The sequence below is a fragment of the Zootoca vivipara genome, chromosome 2, assembly GCF_963506605.1.
Source record: "Zootoca vivipara chromosome 2, rZooViv1.1, whole genome shotgun sequence".
NCBI lineage: Eukaryota > Metazoa > Chordata > Lepidosauria > Squamata > Lacertidae > Zootoca > Zootoca vivipara.
In genome coordinates this window covers 662,005-686,657 of record NC_083277.1, presented here as the reverse complement: position 1 = coordinate 686,657, position 24,653 = coordinate 662,005, and the positions used below count along the sequence as shown (strand labels likewise).

The 24,653-nt window shown below is 42.1% G+C and overlaps 2 protein-coding genes across 2 annotated transcripts in view; both read right to left on the bottom strand.

Moving 5' to 3' along the window:
* Positions 1–3,850: 3,850 nt before the first annotated feature.
* LOC132591679 (zinc finger protein 239-like) lies at positions 3,851–7,787 on the bottom strand. Its single transcript, XM_060271140.1, has one exon. The coding sequence runs from the start codon at positions 5,444–5,446 to the stop codon at positions 4,274–4,276; it is 1,173 nt and encodes a 390-aa protein (XP_060127123.1). The 5' UTR covers positions 5,447–7,787; the 3' UTR covers positions 3,851–4,273.
* Positions 7,788–10,164: 2,377 nt separating this feature from the next.
* Positions 10,165–24,653, bottom strand: part of LOC132591681 (zinc finger protein 721-like) — a 34,571-nt gene continuing 20,082 nt past the window's right edge. The window contains exon 3 of the mRNA XM_060271146.1: positions 10,165–15,729. Within this exon, the coding sequence (XP_060127129.1) occupies positions 13,971–15,729 (1,759 nt within the window). The 3' untranslated portion in view covers positions 10,165–13,970. The remainder of the gene's footprint in view (positions 15,730–24,653) is intronic.

Sequence of the window (24,653 nt, the reverse complement as noted above, 5' to 3'; positions counted from 1 at the left end):
CAACGCATGAAAATTGTGCCATGGCTTATTTTACAGGCACATCCTAAAATTTGAGAAACGCAGTATACAACATTGTCTAGACATGTATTTAAAGTAATGAAGGTAACAATTCACAATAGGTAAGCATAATATAATATTGAATGTAGTGTTAGATAGGGAGGGGGAGTGTGTGAGTCTGGAGTGCTGCTTCTGAATGAGGACGGACTGAGAGTGAGCTGGTTTTGGTGTTTGGGGGAGGGAGTTGGAAATGTTTTTATCTGGGAATGGAGAGTTTCAGAAAGTGGAGCTGAGACTGGGGGGTGTTGCTTTGGAAGCAGAGTTAGATTATATTATAGGAACAGCAGCATCACTCCCACTGTTATCATTGCAATGATGCAGCCATGAAGACACAGAAAGACTGAAAGCACCTATTATTTAGATCTTTCCAATTACCGCCCGGTTTCGAATCTTCCATACCTGGGTAAGGTAATTGAGAGAGCGGTTGCCGATCAGCTGCGTAGGTTTCTGGATGAAACTTCGGCTCTGGATCCATTTCAGTCCGGCTTTCGCCCTGATCATGGGACCGAGATGGTTCTGGTCGCCCTAACAGATGATCTCCGTAGACTAGATCAAGGCGGGTCGGGACTGCTGATTCTTTTTAGATCTGTCAGCAGCCTTCAACATGGTCGATCACAAAATTTTAGACCACCGCCTTGCCGATGTGGGGATTCAGGGCACAGTCCGACAATGGCTGCGCCCCTTTATATCAGGTCGGGGACAGAGGGTGGCGCTAGGGAAGGAGTTGTGGCCACAGGACTCCTTAGTGTGTGGAGTGCCGCAGGGCACAATCCTTTCCCCGATGCTTTTTAACATCTTCATGCGTCCCCCTGCTCAGATTGTCCAGAGTTTTGGGCTGGGTTGCCATCAATATGCTGATGACACCCAGATTTATCTGCTGGTGGACAACCACCCTGCCTCGGCCCCGGACACACTGACCAGGTGTTTGGAAGCTGTGGCTCAACGGCTAGGTGGGAGCCGGTTGAAGTTAAGTCCTTCGAAGACAGAGGTCCTCTGGCTGGGTCGGGACGACATGGGGTTGGGGGGCCAATTCCCATCTGTTGTGGGGGCTTAATTAGTGCCAGCGCCTTCTGTCAAGAGTTTGGTTGCAGCCATAGCTACGGTAAGGTGGCATTTTTCCATCTCCGCCACATTAAACAGTTGGTCCCTTACCGTTCTCGCCCTGATCTGGCCACAGTGGTCCATGTGATGGTCACCTCCAGGCTTGATTATCGTAACTCACTTTACGCAGGGCTGCCCCTGAAGCTGCCCCAGAAACTCCAGCGGGTGCAGAATGACGCAGCGAGGTTCCTTACGGGGTCCCTGCTGTGGGACCATATTCATCCAGTGTTTTACCAGCTGCACTGGCTCTCGGTGGAGTACAGGATCAGATTTAAGGTGTTGGTTTTGACCTTTAAAGCCCTCGTACATACAGGACCGCCTCTCCTGGTATGCCCCACGGTGTATCTTAAGGTCCACAAAGAATAACATTTTGGAGATCCCGAGCCATAAGGTGCGGCGGTGCGGGGGAAGGGCGCCTGCCTGCCTGCCTTCCCCGAGCAAGCACCCTTCCCCCGCACTGCCTGCCTTCCGCGAGCCAAGAGAGCAAGTGCCACTGCCGCCACTCCCCCGGAGCCCGTAAAGGTAAAGGTAAAGGGACCCCTGACCATTAGGTCCAGTCGTGACCGACTCTGGGGTTGCACGCTCATCTCGCATTATTGGCCGAGGGAGGCGGCGTACAGCTTCCAGGTCATGTGGCCAGCATGACAAAGCCGCTTCTGGCAAACCAGAGCAGCACATGGAAACGCCGTTTACCTTCCCGCTGTAGCGGTACCTATTTATCTACTTGCATTTTGACGTGCTTTCGAACTGCTAGGTTGGCAGGAGCTGGGACCGAGCAACGGGAGCTCACCCCGTCACAGGGATTTGAACCGCCGACCTTCTGATCAGCAAGCCCTAGGCTCAGTGGTTTAACCACAGCGCCACCTGGGTCCCTGTCCCTTAATTAAGTTTCAATGCATTCCTATGGGAAACCGCGACTTGCTAGACGAATTTTTCGTAGGATTAATTGAGTCCTGGAACGAATTAAATTCATCTAGCGAGACACCACTGTACATTAAACCATAGAATTGTAGAGCTGGAAGCTACACCCAAGGGTCATCTAGTCTAACCCCCTGCAATGCAGGAATCTCAACTCAAACATCTAAGACAGGTGGCCCTCCAAGGTAGGAGAGAGACCGTTCCACTGTCAAACAGCTCTTAACTGCCAGAAAGTTCTTCCTGACATTGAGTCGGAGTTGCCTTTCTTGTAACTTGAATCCTGTTGTTTGGGTCGATCCACAAAGCATTCTGAAGATGTTTAATGTTAAATGTTTTATTACAATTCTCTCTCTCTCTCTCTCTCTCTCTCTCTCTCTCTCTCTCTCTCTCGGAAGCCAACCAGAGGAGTAGTAGTAGTAATGAAATAGGACATCCTATTTTGGGATATTTATTGGGATAAATGGTCAGGGGGCCCTTTACCTTTACCCTTTCATGGGACCACTGAGCCTAGGGCTTGCCAATCGGAAGGTCAGCGGTTCGGAACCAATTGCTCTGCTCTGCTTCACCAGAAGCGGCTTAGTCATGCTGGCCACATGACCTGGAAGCTGTACGCCAGCTCCCTCGGCCAGTAAAGCGAGATGAGTGCTGCAACCCCATAATCGTCCACAACTGGACCTAATGGCCAGGGGCCCTTTACCTCTACCCTTTAAAACATCCTTATTTTCTTGGGATAAATGTTTACATTACAGTAATGTGGCTTAGATTCGTGGGGGATCCTGAAAGAAAACAGTTCCGAGGGGATCTAGGAGTCTTGGTAGACCACAAACTTGACATGAGTCAACAGTGTGATGCAGCAGCTAAAAAAAGCCAATGCAATCTGGGCTGCATCAATAGGAGTATAGCATCTAGATCAAGGGAAGTAATAGTACCACTGTATTCTGCTCTGGTCAGACCTCACCTGGAGTACTGTGTCCAGTCTGGGCACCACAGTTCAAGAAGGATACTGACAAACTGGAACGTGTCCAGAGGAGGGCAACCAAAATGGTCAAAGGCCTGGAAACGATGCCTTATGAGGAACGGCTTAGGGAGCTGGGTATGTTTAGCCTGGAGAAGAGAAGGTTAAGGGATGATATGATAGCCATGTTCAAAGATATCAAAGGATGTCATATAGAGGAGGGTGAAATGTTGTTTTCTGCCACTTCTACCCCACTAACCAAGTCATCACTATTGGTTAGGACACCCTAAACATTTTTAAAGGAAAAAAAGCACTGAGTTATACCATAACATATCAGTGGAAAGATAATTTAATGAAGAATATAATGCAATACAGTGGAACCTCGGTTTAGGAATTTTCGGGTACTCGGTCTCTAAAAGGTTCACCATCACTGCCCTCGGATCATGTCCAGTTGCAAAGGGGGAGGGAGGCTTTCCACCCTCAGGGCCCAGAGGGGGCTCCTGCCTTGGGGCAGCTGGTGGAGTTGGAGGAATGTCTCCTGCCACCAAATATATCTATACACAATATATCTATAAATCAAAAGAATAGATGAGGGTTGTCAAGATTACCTTGGGCATATAAGGAGGTGCTTTCAGTCTTTCTGTGTCTTCATGGTTCCATTATTGCAATCATAACAGTGGGAGTGATGCTGCTGTTCCTATAATATTAATCTAACTCTGCTTCCAAAGCAACATCCCCAGTCTCAGCTCCACTTTGGGAAACTCTCCATTCCCAGAAAGAAACATTTCCAACTCCCTCCCCCAAACCCCCAAACCAGCTCACTCTCAATCCATTCTCATTCAGAAGCAACACTCCAGACTCACACACTCCCCCTCCCTATCTAACAGTACATGAAATATATTATTATGCTTACTATTGTGAAATGTTACCCTCATTACTTTAAAAACATGTCTAGACAATGTTACATACAAACAACAGAAGCTCACACACACTGCATTCATTTAAGATTGATTTCCTGTCACTGATGTGAAGGAAAGTGTCAATTCGGAGAGAAAGAGGTTCTACACTTTAAAAAGCGTTCCATAATAACCAAAGCAGAATCCACAATCCTTCTATTTAAACCATTTCCCTTCTTTGAGTTAATTCATGGCTTGTAGAGTTTCCACTCTTACAGCTCTTACGCCTCAGAGTCTTTAGGTGGTTTGTAAGACTTCCACTACAACTGAACCTCGATCCACTTCCCTAGGACTTACATGGTTTCTCCCCAGCATGAATTTGTTGATGGTCTGCAAGAACTCCACTCTGACTGAAGCTCTTTCCACATTCCATGCATTCAAAGGGTTTCTCCCCTGTGTGAGTTCGATTATATAAATTGAGGCTGTCACTTCTACTGAAGCTCTTTCCACACTCCAGACATTTAAATGGTTTCTCTCCTGTGTGAATCCGTTGATGAATTCTAAGATTTCCACTGTCAGTGAAGCTCTTTCCACACTCCAGACATTCAAATGGTTTCTCCCCCGTGTGTGTCCGTTGATGAGTTCTTAGTTTTTCACTCTGACTGAAGCTCTTTCCACACTCAATACATTGAAATGGTTTCTCTCCTGTGTGAGTCCGTTGATGAATTCTAAGCTTTCCACTGTTATTGAAGCTCTTTCCACACTCCAGACATTTAAATGGTTTCTCCCCCGTGTGCGTCCGTTGAGGAATTCTTAGTGTTCCACTCTCCGTGAAGCTCTTTCCACACTCCATGCATTTAAATGGTTTCTCTGCTGTGTGAGTCTGTTGATTAATGCTAAGATTTCTAGGGTCAGTGAAGCTCTTTCCACATTCCAGACATTCAAATGGTTTCTCCCCCGTGTGCGTCCGTTGATGAATTCTTAGTGTTTCACTCTGACTGAAGCTCTTTCCACACTCCATGCATTTAAATAGTTTCTCTCCTGTGTGAGTCCGTTGATGAATTCTAATTTTTACACTCTCCGTGAAGCTCTTTCCACACTCCAGACATTTAAATGGATTCTCTCCTGTGTGAGTCCGTTGATGAATTCTAAGATATCCACTGTCAGTGAAGCTCTTTCCACACTCCAGACATTCAAATGGTTTCTCCCCCGTGTGCGTCCATTGATGAATTCTTAGTGTTCCACTCCGACTGAAGCTCTTTCCACACTCAATACATTTATATGGTTTCTCTCCTGTATGAGTCCGTTGATGAATTCTAAGATATCCATTATCAGTGAAGCTCTTTCCACACTCCAGACATTCAAATGGTTTCTCCCCCGTGTGCGTCCGTTGATGGTTTCTAAGGTTTCCACTCGCACTGAAGCTCTTTCCACACTCAATACATTTAAATTGTTTTTTAATGGCTTCTCCGTTATCTGCATTGAAATGGCCCCCCAGATTTCTGGCGGCCTTCTCCATTGTCTTCTTTGGAGAGTGAAGAGGGGAGGAAATCCTATTTGTTTTCTAGGAAGAAAACAAATGAATATTACACACCAATCAATACCTGCTCTTATTTTGACATCTCATACATTCTCTCCTGTCCTCCATATGTTCCAAATGTTTAAGAAAGGCAAATGAAATAATGTTAAATAATTGTAATGCCTCATCAGCCTTTCATAACCCTTAATCAGCGTTAAGGAAGTAGCATTATCTTAGAATACACTTGAACTCTGGAGTTTACTTTTTATAAACTCCACAGTTTATAAATCTCCCTTTCCTATGCCCACTATTCATCAGGGTCCTAAGTTCATCATGAAGTTCTTCATCTTCTGCACAATAATCCCCCACCCCTTAGGCCACATTTTGTCCCCTTCGACCTCTAGATGTTTATTAGTCACCTGCACGGTCCCTTTGGCCTCTGGAGGTGCATATTGACCATTTTGGGAGACCCATATATAAGCCTAGTGACAAGGCTTGGTGTTTGTGGTTGGTTGAAGGAGTGCTCAGGTAGGAGAAAGTTCTTGGGGTTGGACCTCCATCTCTCAGCCTTGCATTATTGCATGGAGAGAGCTGGAGATGCAGAAGGAAAGCAGCTGGCGCCTAAGTGCTGGGAATCCCAGATTGAAACGCCCACCCCAATTACTATTGGTAATAATTATATGCCGCCGAGTCTCACACCTGCCTCCTGCCACTGAATCCCAGTCCAAGCCTCTCTCACTGTTCTTCCCCCTTTGCTCCTACTGGAAACTATTTATTAAATTTGTATATTTATCTTCATCTGAAGATCACAATATAAAAATATGTGTGACGCTGAAAAGGTGAATAGTAAAGGTGAAGAATACTGATTGTGGGAAAGAAAAGGAAGATTCCTCTGGAGAAAGGAAGTGGAACCAGTGATGTTTCCGCCTGAGTCATATCCAGTTCCTTTATTTAATCACATAATATTTATATTTATCCCAGAGTCATCAGGGGGTTTGGGCTGGGTGTTCATCAGTATGCGGATGATACCCAGCTCTACCTCTCTTTCAAATCAGAGGTTGGAGGTTGGATGGTGGCTAAGATATTGAGATTGAATCCTGACAAGACAGAAGTACTGTTTGTGGGGGACAGGAGGCAGGCAGGTGTGGGGGACTCCCTGGTCCTGGGAGTCATTTTGGACTCACAGCTGTCCATGGAGGCGCAGGTCAATTCTGTGTCCAGGGCAGCTGTCTACCAGCTCCAACTGGTACACAGGCTGAGACCCTACCTGTCCGCAGACTGTCTCACCAGAGTGGTGCATGCTCTAGTTATCTCTCGCTTGGACTACTGCAATGCGCTCTATGTGGCACTACCTTTGAAGGTGACCCATCTCACCCCCATTGTTCTGCCCGGACACTGAGGTCCAGCACCGAGGGCCTTCTGGCGGTTCCCTCGCTGCGAGCAGCAAAGTTACAGGGAACCAGGCAGAGGGCCTTCTCGGTGGTGGCGCCCGCCCTGTGGAACGCCCTCCCACCAGAGGTCAAAGAGAAAAACAACTACCAGACTTTTAGAGGACATCTGAAGGCAGCTCTGTTTAGGTAAGCTTTTAATGTTTAATAAATTATTGTATTTTAATACTTCTGTTGTAAGCCGCCCAGAATGGCTGGGGAAACCATTATTATTATTATTATTATTATTATTATTATTATTATTATTATTATTATTATTATGACCTTGGAGTGTCACCGTGGAACATAACAACAACAGGAACAAGAACAGCAACAATAAATATAGGTTGTATGTCACTTTGGGCTGCCCTGGATAAGAGAAAGAAACTAATAGGTTGAATAAATAAATAACAACAACAATTGAAATTGCAATAATAATAATGCAGGCTTTTGAGGGGCAAACACGGTACCCCACCTATTTCCATAGCAATCTTCCCAATCTCTTAAATCCTACAGACGTGAGATCTTATATAGTGGGAATATATAGCCGGCATTTGAGTGATAGTGGAGAAAGAATGAGTTGGACAATAATATGAAGGATACATACTGTTGTAAGAATGTAGTAATAGTTAGTGGAATATATAACAACGGGAATACATTCATGTTTAAAATATAATTTATGCATTAGGGATTAACAGGAAGTCAAAACTGTGGTTATATATGATTCTGAAATAAGGGGGAATTTTATTTTATTTTCCCTTTCTTTCCTTTTCCCTTTTCTTTTTTTATATGTTCGCTCACTCAGGTTGGTGTTATATGTATTTTATTTTTGTTCTCATGCCAAACTATAAAAGATAACAACTTAGGTGGAGTGACATAATAATAATAATACTCGAAGGAGGTTTCTAGGCAAAAGGGAGAAGTCAAGGCAGGCAGCCCCCAAGTCTCTCTCTCTTTCTCCAAGATGGCTTCCCTCCCTCCCTCTCTCTGCCCCCCAACTTCCTCTGCCCTCCTCCCTCCGCCCCTGTGTCTCCCCTTTGCCCAGAGGCCCACCCTCCCCCTTTAACCCTTCCATGGACTCCCTCTCTGAATCTCCACCCAAAGGGGAGCCAGGATTGTGGCGCCTCAGGGATTGGGGGCCTCCCAATGGGGGGTGGGCAAGGCAGCTGAGCATCTCTTGACTCTCAAGCGGAGGGGGCGCTGCAAATCCCCCCCCTCGCTCTTCTCTTTCCTTTCCTGTCATATAAAGGGCGGGGGGGGGATCTTCTGATCCACAGAAGGGAGGGGAGGGGGGAACTCCCCTACTTTCCTTCCTCCTCCCCCCCCCCGCCCAAAAGCCCTCCCTCCCTTCCCAACAGTCCTGTTTGCAGATTCAGGGAGAGCAAAAGCGCATCTTTATCTCTCTCCCGCCCCCCACAATATATAGAGATATATTTTGCACCTTTTCCCCTCCCCCTCTGCCGACTTGCTCCTCTTCCGGGAATGTGAATGGAGGCCCCTCCCCCTCCCCACCTCCCTGCCTCTCTAGGAAGCGGAGCTCACTGACCCTTGGGGAGGAATGAGTGACGCCCCCCTCCCTCCCAGAAGACACAAATTCTCCTCCTTCCAAACAAGCTCTGAATATCCTGTTTCTTTCCTGATAATCCCCCAGGTTCGATTCCCGGAGGCGGCAGGGAAAGAGACCCCCCCCACCTCCCAAAAAGTCCTGTGGGGCACGAAGGTGACATTCCCCCTTCATCTCTCTCTCCCTCTCTCTCCCCACTTATTTTATGTCCTCTGCATGGGGTGGCGATCTCCAGATCCAGGGCTCTCCCCCCTCCTTTCCCCTTTCTCCCCACTGCCCCTTTGAAGAGCCATAGCACCACAGAATCTGAGAACTGGAAGGGCCTGAAGAGTCATAGGATCATAGAATCATAGAGTTGGAAGAGACCACAAGGGCCATTCAGTCCAACCCCCTGCCAAGCAGGAAACACCATCAAAGCATTCTTGACATATGCCTGTCAAGCCTCTGCTTAAAGACCTCCAAAGGAGGAGACTCCACCACACTCCTTGGTAGCCAATTCCACTGCCGAACAGCTCTTACTGTCAGGAAGTTCTTCCTAATGTTGAGGTGGAATCTTCTTTGTTGTGGTTGGAATCCATTCCTCCGTGTCCGCTTCCCTGGAGCAGCAGAAAACAACCTTTCTTCCCTAAGCCGTTCCTCATAAGGCATCGTTTCCAGGCCGTTGACCATTTTGGTTGCCCTCTTCTGGACACGTTCCAGCTTGTCAGTATACTTCTTGAACTGTGGTGCTCCACACACCAAGGGGTGCCGCGGCCACAACTCCTTCCCTAGCGCCACCCTCTGTCCCCGACCTGAGATAAAGGGGCGCAGCCATTGTCGGACTGTACCCTGAATCCCCACATCGGCAAGGCGGTGGTTTAAAAGTTTGTGATCAACCATGTTGAAGGCTGCTGACAGATCTAAAAGAATCAGCAGTCCCGACCCGCCTTGATCCAGCTGTCTACGAGATAATATGTTAGGGCGACCAGAGCCGCCTCGGTCCCATAACCAGGGCGAAAGCCGGACTGAAATGGATCCAGAGCCGATGTTTCATCCAAAAACCTACCCAGCTGTTCAGCAACCGCTCTCTCACTTACCTTACCCAGGTATGGAAGATTTGAAACTGGGCGGTAATTGGAAAGATCTAAATAATAGGTGATTTCAGTCTTTCTGTGTTTTCATGGTTCCATTATTGCAATTATAACAGTGGGAGTGATGCTGCTATTTCTATAATATTAATATAACTCTGCTTCCAAATCTCAGCTCCACTTTGGGCAACTCTTCATTCCCAGATACAAACATTTCCAACTCCCTCCCCCAAACAACAGAAGCAACACTCCAGACTCACACACTCCCCCTCCCTATCTAAAAGTACACTAAATATTATATTATGCTAACTATTGTGAATTGTTACCTTGATTACTTTAAATACATCTCTAGACAATGTTACATAGAAACAACAGAAGCTCACATACGCTGCATTCATTTAAGATTCATTTCCTGTCAACTAGGAGAGAAACAGGTTCTACACTCTAATAACCAATGTATATTCCACATTCCTTCTATTTAAACCGTTTCTCATCTTTTGATGTCCTGTAGAGTTTCCACTCTTACAACTCTTAACACTCCGAGTATTTTGATGGTTTGAAGACATCCACTACAACGGAACCTCTATCTAATTCCCTAGCACTTCTATGGTTTCTCCCCTGTATGAGTTTGTTGATGTTTTGTAAGAAGTACACTCTCTATTTAAAAAAACAAACAAAAACAATTTATTAAATTTTCCAATTACATACCAATTATATCATATCAATTATTTCAAATTATACAAATACATATCAATTAAACCAAATATTATGCCAAATCATAAAAAAAAAATTTTTTGACTTCCCATGCTTCAAAGTCTGGGGATTCTGACTAACGCTACTCCCTGCCATGCTAGTCCAAATTTCAAAATCTTATCATTATAATCCATTATAGTCCCGATCTTTCCCCAGCAATTCTTCTAGTTGTTATTTTCCTCTTTTGTCGCAGCTTTTGAGATAGACATCAAGCGAGATTTAACACAAAATCATTCTTCCTGTGTGGGTTTTTTTTCCAGTCCAGCCTCCCCTTAAATCCTCCTTTTACAAACTGGAGTGCTTCTCTGGCCGCGCTGACATTCAAGCAGGAGCAGATGCCATCTTGAAGATCTCAGATATCGTGTTCCAGCTTCTCCTCAAAAAGTCCACCGATTGCCGAAATGCAGCTTTTTCAGGCGGGGAACAGCCAAATAGAAATATTCATACTCTTCTTATAACAGATTTATGGCTCCCCCGCCCTTTAGCTGCTCTCTGCCTCCTGAATCTTCAATTAGGCAGCTCTGATCTTGTTCAAATGCAAAGTGCGTCACGGCTCATAAATCCACTTATAATTGTCCAGAAAATATTTAAGCGAGCTCCAGTGAAAATATAACCAGCTGGGGAGGTTTTGCTCTTACATACTTAGCAAAACAGCTTCCAAAACATACAGAATGTCAATCCTCTATTATATAAACTCCAATAGCCACACAGTTTATTTCCTAATTTCTCGTTTGTTCCAAATATTAAGGTCCATCCGTCCAGGGAAGGTGGTTAGTGCTTCTTAAGGTATAGAAAATGAAAAGTTTCGCTTCCCTTTTCGTTCCGTCCATATCATTCTTTTTCCCCCTTGATGTGGTATTTCCTTGATTCTCTTATCACTCAGAAGCTGGAATTCCGGGCAGTATCTTCTGCTCCGTCTTTTGAAGCATGTCCATGAATTTAAATCCAATTATTTCTATTAAATCATGGAACTCACGCCTGGAACGAGCACCCATGGGGGCCGGAACTCCTGGAGGCCACCCTGTTCGAGTGTAAGAAGTCCACTCTCAGTGGGAGGAGGAGTAGCTTTATATGTTAGGGATGTGTATACCTGTGAAGAGATCCAGGATTTAAAACTTCAAAGCCAAATTGAGAGTATCTGGGTCAAAATTAAGGGAGAGAAAAACAACAGTGGTCTCATTGTGGGAGTTTACTATAGATCCCCAAGCCAAACTGAGGACACAGATGATGCCTTCCTGGAACAGATGGCCAAGCATTCCAAAGGAAGTGAGATAGTAGTAATGGGGGATTTCAACTATCCTGATATTTGTTGGATGTCAAACTCAGCCAAGAGCATAAGGTCGAACAGATTCCTCACTGGCCTTGCAGACAACTTCATTGTCCAGAAAGTGGGAGAAGCAACAAGAGGATCAGCCATTTTAGATCTGGTCCTAACCAATAGTGATGACTTGGTTAGTGGGGTAGAAGTGGCAGGATCATTAGGTGGGAGTGACCATGCTCTTCTGGAGTTTATTATCCAGCGGAAAGGAGCAACCAAGCATACTAAGGTCCAAATTCTAGACTTTAAGAAAGTCAACTTCAGAAAACTTAGGGAAACGCTGGGTGAAATCCCATGGACAGTAATACTAAAAGGGAAGGGAGTTCATGATGGTTGGGAGTTTGTTAAAAGGGAGATATTAAAAGCACAACTTCAGGCAATACCAATGAGACGGAAACATGGAAGGTGCCTAAAGAAGCCAGGCTGGCTATCTAAAGAACTTTTGACTGAGTTAAGATTTAAAAGGGATATGTACAAAAAATGGAAAAGGGGGGAAATCTCCAGAGAGGAATTCAAACATACAGCCAGCACGTGTAGAGACAAAGTCAGAAAAGCTAAAGCACAGAATGAACTCAGGCTCGCCAGAGAGGTTAAAAGCAACAAAAAGGGCTTTTATGGGTATGTTCGTAGCAAAAGGAAAAACAAGGAAACAGTGGGGTCACTCAGAGGAGAAGATGGTGAAATGCAAACAGGGGACAGAGAAAGGGCAGAACTCCTCAATGCCTTATTTGCCTCAGTCTTCTCCAAGAAAGAAAACAACGCCCGACCTGAAGAATATGGAGCAGATGATTCAGCAGGGGAAACACAGCCCAGAATAAGTAAGGAGGTAGTACAAGAATACTTGGCTACTTTAGATGTATTCAAGTCTCCAGTGCCAGATGAACTACATCCAAGAGTATTAAAAGAACTGGCAGAGGTGATTTCAGAACCACTGGCAATAATCTTTGAAAATTCCTGGAGAACAGGCAAATGTTGTCCCTATTTTCAAAAAGGGGAAAAGAGAGGACCCAAACAATTACCGCCCAGTCAGCCTGACATCAATACCAGGAAAGATTCTAGAGCAGATCATTAAGCAAACAGTCTGTGAGCACCTAGAAAGAAACTCTGTGATCACTAAAAGTCAGCATGGGTTCCTGAAAAATAAGTCTTGTCAGACTAATCTGATCTCATTTTTTGACAGAATTACAAGCCTGGTAGATGAAGGGAACGCTGTGGATGTAGCCTATCTTGATTTCAGCAAGACCTTTGACAAGGTGCCCCATGATATTCTTGTAAAGAAGCTGGTAAAATGTGGGCTAGACAATGCTACCATTCAGTGGATTTGTAACTGGCTTACTGACCGAACCCAAAGGGTGCTCATCAATGGCTCCTCCTCATCCTGGAGAGTAGTGACTAGTGGGGTGCCACAGGGTTCTGTCTTGGGCCCAGTCTTGTTCAACATCTTTATCAATGACTTGGATGATGGGCTTGAGGGCATCCTGAGCAAGTTTGCAGATGACACCAAATTGGGAGGGGTGGCTAACACCCCAGAGGACAGGATCACACTTCAGAATGACCTTAACAGATTAGACAACTGGGCCAAAGCAAACAAGTTGAATTTTAACAAGGAGAAATGTAAAGTACTACACTTGGGCAAAAAAAAAATGAAAGGCACAAATACATGATGGGTGACACCTGGCTAGAGAGCAGTACATGTGAAAAGGATCTAGGAGTCTTGGTAGACCACAAACTTGACATGAGTCAGCAGTGTGATGCAGCAGCTAAAAAAGCCAATGCAATTCTGGGCTGCATCAATAGGAGTATAGCATCTAGATCAAGGGAAGTAATAGTACCACTGTATTCTGCTCTGGTCAGACCTCACCTGGAGTACTGTGTCCAGTTCTGGGCAGCACAGTTCAAGAAGGATACTGACAAGCTGGAACATGTCCAGAAGAGGGCAACCAAAATGGTCAAAGGCCTGGAAACGATGCCTTATGAGGAATGTTTAGCCTGGAGAAGAGAAGGTTAAGGGGTGATATGATAACCATGTTCAAATATATAAAAGGATGTCATATAGAGGAGGGAGAAAGGTTGTTTTCTGCTGCTCCAGAGAAGCGGACACGGAGCAAAGGATTCAAACTACAAGAAAGAAAATTCCACCTAAACATTAGGAAGAACTTCCTGACAGTAAGAGCTGTTCGGCAGTGGAATTTGCTGCCAAGGAGTGTGGTGGAATCTCCTTCTTTGGAGGTCTTTAAGCAGAGGCTTGACAGCCATCTGTCAGGAATGCTTTGATGGTGTTTCCTGCTTGGCAGGGGGTTGGACTGGATGGCCCTTGTGGTCTCTTCCAACTCTATGATTCTATGATTCTATTCTATTCTATGATTCTATGAAGCTCTTCCCACACTCAATGCATTTAAATGGTTTCTCCCGTGTGAGTCCTTTGATGAATTCTAAGCGCTCCCCTCTGACTGAAGCTCTTTCCACACTCCATGCATTTAAATGGTTTTTCCCCTGTGTGAGTCTGTTGATGAATTCTAAGGTGTCCACTCTGACTGAAGCTCTTTCCACACTCTATACATGTAAATGGTTTCTCCCCCATGTGAGTCCGTTGATGAATTCTAAGGTCTCCACTCTCATCGAAGCTCTTTCCACACTCCATGCATTTAAATGGTTTCTCCGCTGTGTGAGTTTGATTATGTAAATTAAGGCTGTCACTTCTACTGAAGCTCTTTCCACACTCCATGCATTTAAAGGGTTTCTCTCCTGTGTGACTCCGTTGATGAATTCTAAGGTGTCCACTCTGACTGAAGCTTGTCCCACACTCCATGCATTTAAAGGGTTTCTCCCCGGTGTGAGTCCGTTGATGAATTCTAAGCGCTCCCCTCTGACTGAAGCTCTTTCCACACTCCATGCATTTAAATGGTTTTTCCCCTGTGTGAGTCTGTTGATGAATTCTAAGGTGTCCACTCTGACTGAAGCTCTTTCCACACTCCATACATGTAAATGGTTTCTCCCCCATGTGAATCCGTTGATGAATTCTAAGGTCTCCACTCTCATCGAAGCTCTTTCCACACTCCATGCATTTAAATGGTTTCTCCGCTGTGTGAGTTTGATTATGTAAATTAAGGCTGTCACTTCTACTGAAGCTCTTTCCACACTCCATGCATTTAAAGGGTTTCTCTCCTGTGTGACTCCGTTGATGAATTCTAAGGTGTCCACTCTGACTGAAGCTTGTCCCACACTCCATGCATTTAAAGGGTTTCTCCCCCGTGTGAGTCCGTTGATGAATTTTAAGGTGTCCACTCTGACTGAAGCTCTTTCCACACTCCATGCATTTAAATGGTTTTTCCCCTGTGTGAGTCTGTTGATGAATTCTAAGGTGTCCACTCTGACTGAAGCTCTTTCCACACTCTATACATGTAAATGGTTTCTCCCCCATGTGAGTCCGTTGATGAATTCTAAGGTCTCCACTCTCATCGAAGCTCTTTCCACACTCCATGCATTTAAATGGTTTCTCCACTGTGTGAGTTTGATTATGTAAATTAAGGCTGTCACTTCTACTGAAGCTCTTTCCACACTCCATGCATTTAAAGGGTTTCTCTCCTGTGTGACTCCGTTGATGAATTCTAAGGTGTCCACTCTGACTGAAGCTTGTCCCACACTCCATGCATTTAAAGGGTTTCTCCCCGGTGTGAGTCCGTTGATGAATTCTAAGTACTTCATTAGAAGTGAAGCCCTTTCCACACTCCATGCATACAAATTGTTTTTCCCCTGTGTGAGTCCGTTGATGAATTCTAAGTTTTCTACTCCGACTGAAGCTCTTTCCACACTCTGTACATTCAAATGTTTTTCCCCCTGTGTGAGTTTGATTATGTAAATTAAGGCTGTCACTTCTACTGAAGCTCTTTCCACACTCCATGCATTTAAATGGTTTCTCACCAGTGTGAGTCCGTTGATGAATTCTAAGGTTTCCACTTTGACTGAAGCTCTTTCCACACTCCATGCATTTAAATGGTTTCTCACCAGTGTGAGTCTGTTGATGAATTCTAAGTTTATCACTTTGACTGAAGCTCTTTCCACACTCCATGCATTTAAATGGTTTCTCCCCAGTGTGAGGCTGTTGATGTCTTCTTAGTGTTCCACTCCGACTGAAGCTCTTTCCACACTCCATACTTTCAAACTGCTTCTCCTCTCTTTTTTCACACTCCATGTATTTAAATGCTTTCTTCGTTATTCCCATTGAACGTGGCCCCCCAGAATTCTGACTGTCTTCTCCGTTGTCTGCTTTGGGGGGCAAAGAGGGGAGGAACTCCTATTTCTTTTCTAGGAAGAGAAGAAAGGAATATTACAGACATCAATCAGCACGTGCTCTTATTTTAAAATCTCTCTTGTCCTCCATGTTCCCAGTTTTCAGCAAATACAAATGAAATAATGCCAAATAATGGTAATGCAGTTCAAAAGCATTATCTTAGAATACGGTTGAACTGTGGGGTTTATTTTTGTAATCAAAAGTGGTTTCTCACAGGAAAGGGAGCTGCTCTATGTCCATAAACCTGCCCACTATTCATCAGGGTCCTAAGTTCATCATGAAGTTCTTCATCTTCTGCACAATAATCCCCCACCCCTTAGGCCACATTTTGTCCCCTTCGGCCTCTAGATCTTTATTAATCATCTGCACACTCCCTTTGGCCTCTGGAGGTGCATACTGACCATTTTGGGAGACCCATATAGAAGTCTAGTGACAAGGCTTGGTGCTTGTGGTTGGTTGAAGGAGTGCTCAGGTAGGAGAAAGTTCTTGGGGTTGGACCTCCATCTCTCAGCCTTGCATTATTGCATGGAGAGAGCTGGAGATGCAGAAGGAAAGCAGCTGGAGCCTGACTGCTGGGAAACCCAGATTAAAACATCCAACCCAGTTATTATTCACTACAATTATATGCCGCCGAGTCTCGCACCTGCCTCCTGACACTGGCCTATCTTTTTTTTTTAATTTTTTTTAAAAATAAAATACCTTTATTTATTTTTTCCAATATACAACAGACAAAACAGGTTCAATAAAAATCAAGAAAATAAAATACATCTATAACATTGTGTTACATGTGTCTTATTTGTAAATTACCCCCCTCCCTCCCCTCTGAGCCCTCCCTCCCATCCCCGGCGACTTCTCAGCCGTTCTTGAGTTTTTCCCTTTTGATTCCGTGTATAATCTCTACATACTGTTTTCCAAATTCATCTTCATATTGTTTATTTGTACCATACCTAAATGGTATTATAAGAGTCTTTAATTAATGATTGGTTAATAATTAATTAATTACAGAACTTTTAAATATCTGATATGAGGATTGGTTTTTCTATTGTATCTTTTATGTAATTAAAGAATGGCTTCCAATTATTATTTGAATTTTCTGATTTAATCCCCTTGATTCGTTCATATTCTACTGCCAACTTAGTTATATAATTTTTGTTGCCATTCTTCTTTTTCCGGGACCTTTGCCGATTTCCAATTTTTCGCGATCAATATTCTTGCAGCCGCTGTAGCATAGCTTATGCAACATCTATCTTGTATCTTGATGTCATCTGGTATCATACCCAGCAAAAACATTTCTGGTAATTTATTGAATGAATATTTCAGAATTTTATTTAATTCCCTATATATCATTTCCCAGAACACCTTGATTTTATCACATCTCCACCACATATGTATGTGGGTACCAACTTCTTTATTGCATTTCCAACATGTGTTATTCGTATCTGGGTATATTTTCGCCAATCTGGCCGGTGTTAAATGCCATCTATTCTGCATTTTTAATAGATTTTCCTTTAAATCATAATTAGGTGTGTATTTTGAATCAATTTTCCATAATTTTTCCCATTTTTGCATTGTGATCGATTTACCCAAATCTTGACTCCATTTAATCATGGGGTCCTTAGTTAATTCTTCCTCTGTTTTCCATTTTAGTATTATTTGATAAAGATTTTTCATATATTTATCTTTTTTTGCCAATAGTATTTCATCTAATTTAGATATTTCTTTTTCAAAGCCAATTTTTTTATCTAATTGCCATCTTTGGTTAATTTGAAAATATTGTAGCCAGGTTTTTAAATATGGTTTTATTTCATTATATTCCTTTAATTTTAAATTTCCCTCTTTTTCTTCTAATAATATTTTATATGTTGGCCAGTTGTCTTCCATGTTGGTTCTTCGTACCGCCAAAATTTCAAGAGGTGAAATCCACCAAGGTGTCTTGGGTTCAAAAAATTTTCTATATTTTGTCCAAATTGAATAAAGAGATCTTCTGATAATATTTAACATAAAGACATTTTTTCTTTCAATTTTCTCTCTCATTAGGTAATGATGCCATCCGAAACCAAGCCCTTGACCTTCCAGGTCTAATAGATCACTGTCTTTAAGTTCCATCCATTCTTTACACCATATTAAGGCTGCTGCATCGTGATATATTTCCAAATCAGGCAACCCATACCCTCCTCTTTCCCTATGATCAATCATAATTTTATATTTTATCCTTGGCTTCTTACCACTCCATATAAATTTTGTAATGTCTCTTTTCCACTCCTTAAAAATTTTACTTATTCCCAATAGTGGCAAATTTTGGAACAAATATATCATCCTGGAAACCACATTCATTTTTACTAAAGAAATTCTCCCCATTAATGACAAATTTAACTTACTCCATATCTCCAGATCTTTTTTAACTTTTTTCCAAATCTCTATATAATTTTCTTGTATCAGGTCAATACCCTTGACTGTAGTCTGTATACCTAAATATTTTATTCTTTTTACAATTTTTAAGCCCGATTTTTCCTGAAGTTCTATTCTCTCATTTATTTCCAAATTTCTTACAAGCATTTTAGTCTTTTCATAATTTACTTTTAAGCCCGCTACCTGTCCATATTCTTTTATTCTATCGATTGCTCTGGGGATACAATGTATAGGGTTTTCCGTAGTTATTATTATATCATCCGCGAAAGCTTTAATTTTGTATTTTTTATTGCCAATTATAATTCCTTTAATTTCCTCGTCCTCCCTTATATTTTTTAATAATATTTCCAAAGTTATAATAAACAAGATGGGGGATAGAGGGCAACCTTGTCTGGTGCCTCTCGTTATCTTTATTTTATTTGTCAATCTTCCATTAATTACTATATTTGCTTTCTGGACTTTATAAATTGCTCTTATCGCATTTTCCATTTCCTCTCCTATTTTCATCTTCAGCATGAAGGGCCATGAGACCCTGTCAAAGGCCTTTTCTGCGTCTATGGAAAGTAGTGCTGCTTTTTTGTCCCTTCGGTTTTCCAGGCATTCCAGGATGTTTATTACATTTCTTATGTTGTCTCTTGCAAATCTTCCTTTAATAAACCCTACTTGGTCTTTATGTATTATATCCGTCAAAATTGTGCTCAATCTATTGGCCAATATTTTTGTGAAGAATTTATAATCACTATTTAATAGTGAAATCGGTCTGTAATTACCAGGGTTGTCAGTGTCAGTCTGAGGTTTGGGGATTAGAATAATTTGTGCTTCAGTCCATGATTTGGGGATAGATCCTTTCTTTAACAATAAATTCATTAACTCTTTCAGGGGGTCTAATATAATTTCTTGTACCTCTTTATAATATTCTAATGGTAATCCGTCAGGACCTGGTGCTTTTCCTTTTTTCATGGTTTTAATTACCTCGACTATTTCAAAGGTTGTGATTTCTTTATTTATTTGTGCATTTTTTTCTGGAGGTATTTGTGGTAATCTATATTTTTTTAGGAAATCATCTATTTCCTGCTCGGGGATTTCTTCTTCTTGATATAATTTTTCATAAAATTTCTGGAATACATCCATGATTTCTTCAGTTTTGGTGACATATTTCCCCTCTGATTTAATTCTACTTATTATTTTTTCACTCCTTCTCTTTTTTATTTGCCAAACCAATAATTTGCTGGGTTTGTTGGCCCACTGGAAATTTTTATATTTCCAAAATTGTATTTGATATTCTATTTCTTGATCTATTATTTTCTCAAATTCCAATCTTAATATTTTTAATTCCTGATCTATTTTTTTGGAATAATTTTTAAATAATATTTTTTCCTTTTTCCTAATTTCCTGTATTAACATTTCTTTCTTGGCCTCTTTAGCTTTCCTCTAATTGGCATTTTGTTGTATAAAATACCCACGCATTACTGCTTTTCCTGCGTCCCATACAGTCCGCAGGTCCACTTCCCCATTGTTATTCCACATAAAATATTCTTTTAAATGTTTTTTTGCTTCCTGGATTATTTGGGAGTTATTTAGAAGGAAGGTGTTTAATCTCCATCTTTTTTCTGTCGGTTCCTCTTTTAATGTTAAAACCATTGGATTATGGTCCGACAAGGTCTGGGGTCCTATTTCTATCTTCTGGATTTTGGTTAATAATTCTTTTGAAATCCAAATGGCGTCAATTCTGCTTGCCGTGTGATGGCATGCAGATATGTGTGTGTATTCTTTTGCTACAGGATTTTTATGTCTCCATGCATCTGTTAAGTCTACATTATCCATTATTTGCATAATTTTTTTTGGGAGTGTTATTATCTTTTTCCCTTTGCCACCTTCATCTCTCTTTTTGTCCAGTTCCGGATCAATAATTCCGTTGAAATCTCCCATCATTATCAACTTTTCTCCTGTATATTTTATTAATTGCTTTTCTAAATTTTGCAGAAACGCTTTTTTACTTCCATTCGGGGCATATACTCCCACCCATATCCAGTCTTGTCCTTCATACGTTGTTTTAACCATTATTATTCTACCTTCCTTATCAGTCCAGATCAATTCGGGATTCCATTTTTGTTTAATATAAATTACCACTCCTCTTTTTTCTCTCGTCAGCCGCAATGAATTCTTTCCCCAATTTTTCATTTTTCAATACCCTCGAATGTTTTTTATTTATATGGGTTTCCTGCAGGCAGATCGCATCCCAGTTTTGTTTTCTCAATAAGTGTCCCACTCTATTTCTTTTCTTCTTGTTATTCAAGCCGTTAACGTTCCAAGATATTATTCTAAAATTCATATTTATTAGACAATTCTACAAAAGCTTTAATACTAATCTAGTCAAATTTCTCTATAAAAAAAAGGATAAAGAAAAGGAAAGAAAATAGAATACCGAGAAGAATGGAGAATGTGGGAAAGGGGGGGGAGGGGGAAACGGAGAAGGAGGAAAGGGGGAAGAGGGAAGAGAAAGAAGAGAGAAAAAAAAATCAGAAAAAACAAATACCTACACTAAGCAGAATCAAGGGGTTCATAGGGTTTGCTGTCATTTTCTTAAGCAGTGATTTACATTGATTTTAATTGTTAAATTTCATATTTAATTTACAAATTTACAAGGGTTGCAGTCTTTGTTGTTGTGTTTTTTTTTCTTTCAGTCGCTCACTTTGATTTATTCTTTCATTTCTCCTTCTTCTTCTTCTTCTGCTGCTGATGTTTCTTCGTCTTCTATTTGTTCTCCTTCTTGTTCCTCTCCGCTGGTGTCGTCGTCGTTTTCTTCTTCTGGCTTGGGAGCTCGATCTCTGTTCCCTTTCACTTTATCGCCACCCAGTTCTTGTGAATAGGTTCTGAAGAATCTATCTGCTGCTTCTGGATTGTCGAATCTCCTCCATCTACCTTTGAAGGAGAACGCCATCCCTTGCGGGTATTCCCATTTGAAGAAGACTTTTTTAGATTTTAGAGCTTTGGCCAGGAATTGATATTTTTTCCTTTTGTGAATCAGCCTCGGTGGAATCTCCTTTAGTATGATTACTTCAGTCCCATCCATAACTAATTTTTTCTTCCCTTTAGTTTTTAATATTTTATTTCTCAACCACATGTTGGTGAAGGTTACTAGACAGTCACCTGGCCAATTGTTCTCCCTTGCTTTTTTTGAGTTAATTCTGAAAGCTTCTTCTATCCGAGTTTCTATGTCTAATTCTTCCAGGTCTAACCATTTTGCCAGGGCTGTTACTAGTCTTTTTTCAATATTTTCATTCATTAATTCCGGGACATTCCTAAATCTCAGGATCTTCTCTCTCATCTTCATTTGTTGCATCGCAAGGGCATCTTGTGCTGCTTCTAGAGCGGCCTTTTGTTCTTCCATATCTTTTTTCATCTTTTCCCATTCTTTCCTTCCTTCTCTTTTTTCCTTTGCAAGATTTTTCATTAAGTTTTCTAACATCTGGGTTTTTTCTTGTATTTCCTGAGCCATTGCGACCGCCTTGCTAGAGTTTTCCTCTGCTCTTTTTATTTGATCTTTCATTTCTTGTTTGTCCTTTTCATTAGTTTCTATTTTCTCTTCCACCTTTTCCACTTTATCTTCCAAGCTTTTCACTCTATCATTCATTTCGCTTTTTATCTCATACATTTCCTTCTTTATTTCTGTGAGGTCTTGTTTAACTTCTCCGATGTCACTTTTAAGGCTCAAGATCAGATCTTTGAGATCCATTTCATGTTCAGCCATTGATGTCCTTCTTTGAGATGTAGAGGCTGCATTTGCCCTTTTTGATTTTTCCACTTTGTTTGGTGGTCTTGTAGTATTTTCTTTCTCCATGTGGTGTCTCACTTTCTCTCTCGTTTATTTTTCTCAACTGTCAATCAAGTTTCTGCCGTACCGTGTCTTCCACTGGGTGTCACTGCATTTTTCTCTATATACACATTTGCTATTTAGCAGTCCTTCTTGGTATCCTCAATCACTGCCACGTTGTTCTTCTCTGCCCTAGATCCTTGTCTGCTTAGTCATGGTTTTTAAAAGTTCGTCGCCATTTTATTTCTCTTATTTTTAAATTCTCAAGTCTTTAGTTCTTTTTAAAATAACGTTACTACTGTCCGCGCTCCCCTGGGGAAGCAGTCCTTCATAGATATACACGTTTAGGTCGTCGTTTCTTCTCATACAGATACACAGTTTCTTTATAAGACCCCCTTGCCGTTCTGCAGTGGCTGTATGCACGTTAGTTTGTTTCAAAACTCAGTCGGCTCCTTAATTACTGTTACTTTTTGTTTCCCTCACTTGGGTTTTTCTTGCTTTCCCCCTGTCAGCGTCTCTTGCAGAGTGCTCTTGTTCTCTATTGCTCTTTCCCACTCCCCACCTTTCCCCCCCCCGTTCTTATAAGTCCAGTTTGTGGGGGGGGGGAAGTCTTTTAAAGTTTTCTTCCTCTTTCTGTGTTATCCACACGCCCGGGGAGCTTTAAAGGGGTTAGTTTAAAAGGAGTTTTACCGTTCGTGATCGCGCTGGGTTGCGGCTACTTGCTGGTCTCGGTTAGTTGTTTTCCGTCGCAGTGCCTAGTCTCCCCCCCTCCTTCGAAATTTTCGACGTTTCCGAAGGTCTCCGGGGGATCCTTTAGGGAACCGCCGACGCCTCAGCTAGAAATCGCCTTTCCAGCCTTTCTCGGGGGGTCGCTTAGCCTTGCAGACCCCCCCTTTTAACCAGCGATAAACTTAGAGGGCAGAGCTCTCTTTTTTTGACCCGTGCGCGATCCGCGGTCAAAACCGGAAGTCGACACTGGCCTATCTTAGTGGAGAATCCCAGCCCAAGCCTCTCTCACTGTTCTTCCCCCTTTGCTCCTGCTGGAAACTATTTATTAAATTTGTATATTTCTCTTCATCTGAAGATCACAATATGAAAATATGTGTGACGCTGAAAAGGTGACTATTAAAGGTGAAGAATACTGATTGTGGGAAAGAAAAGAAAGAAGATTACTCTGGAGAAAGGAAGGGAAACCAGTGATGTTTCCACCTGAGTGTAAAGAAGAAGCCAATCTTCAAACCAGTTTCATATTCCACGGCTGTTTTTCTCAGCCACGATTGTGTATTAGAACCTTTGCCACAGATTTCTTTTTTTCTCTTTCAGGTAAATCTTTATTTACTATCTTAAATTCATACTTCTTTAAACTTAATCACAATTGTAACAAACTATTAACTACAGCATTTATTCTTCCCCTAAATTCTTTTTAACACTATCTCACATAATAAACGTAAATTAACTTAGAAATAATAATAATTAATAAACCATCTATAAAAGAAAAGAAAAAGGATTAAGACATTGCTGACTTCCCGACATTTCCTGATGTATTTTACCTTTACAACATTGAAAGTTATCCTATTCTTACTCAATTTTTAGTATATTCTTATAACATGTCATATCCAGTTCCTTTATTTAATCACTTTATATTTATATTCATATTTATACAAGAGTCAATCAAATGCCACCATAGAGATTGTATCATTCTTATATTTTTGCAGATATTTCTTACACATGTCCCACTTTTGTATGAATGATTGTTTTGTATTTCCCCTTAACCTGTCTGTTAATTGAGCCACTTTAGCAAATTCTAAGAGTTTATCTTGCCATTCCCTTACTGTAGGTATCTTTTCTCCTTTCCAATTTGCCACAATCAGCATCCGGGCTGCCGCTACGGCATATAAGAACATTTCTCTTCTATTTTTTTGAATGTTCTTACCTAATATTCTGAGAAGGAACGCTTCTGATCTTTTTTACAAACGTTACCTTAAAGATCTTTTTCATTTCATCAGAAATGAGGTTCCAAAATTCCTTAACTTTTCGGCAGGCCCACCACATGTGGTACATGTCTCCCTTTACTTCTCCACAATTCCGACATTTATCAGATTTTTAAAATCTGACATTTTAGCCACAGATTTCATCCACACACACCTTTAGTGTGGGCAGCAGTGCAGGAAGGCAGGGCGGGGGGAGGGAGGGACAGCGCTGCAAGTGGTCAGACCCACTGTACCTTCCTAAGCAAGCAACTTTGGGGGTGAACAATTTCCTTTAAAAAGCTCTTCCCCAGGGGCCGGCAGGGGTTTCTGCGCTGCTGAGTGTGGACACCGTGGATTCATAGTGTTAGGGTCTCAAGAACCCTTCAGATCCAGTTCCACCAACTCCCAAGTAACTGAGCCCCTAGGGCAGGCTTGTCCAAAGTCCGTTTCAGGGGCCTAATCCGGCCCCTGTGGCAGTTTATTTCCTGTGGTAAAAGTCTAAATAAAGTTCCACTTTTGAACTTCTACTCTAAAAAAAGGTCCACAACTTTGGTTGGCCCTTTGACAGGCCCTCACGGCCCTTCCCTTCATCAA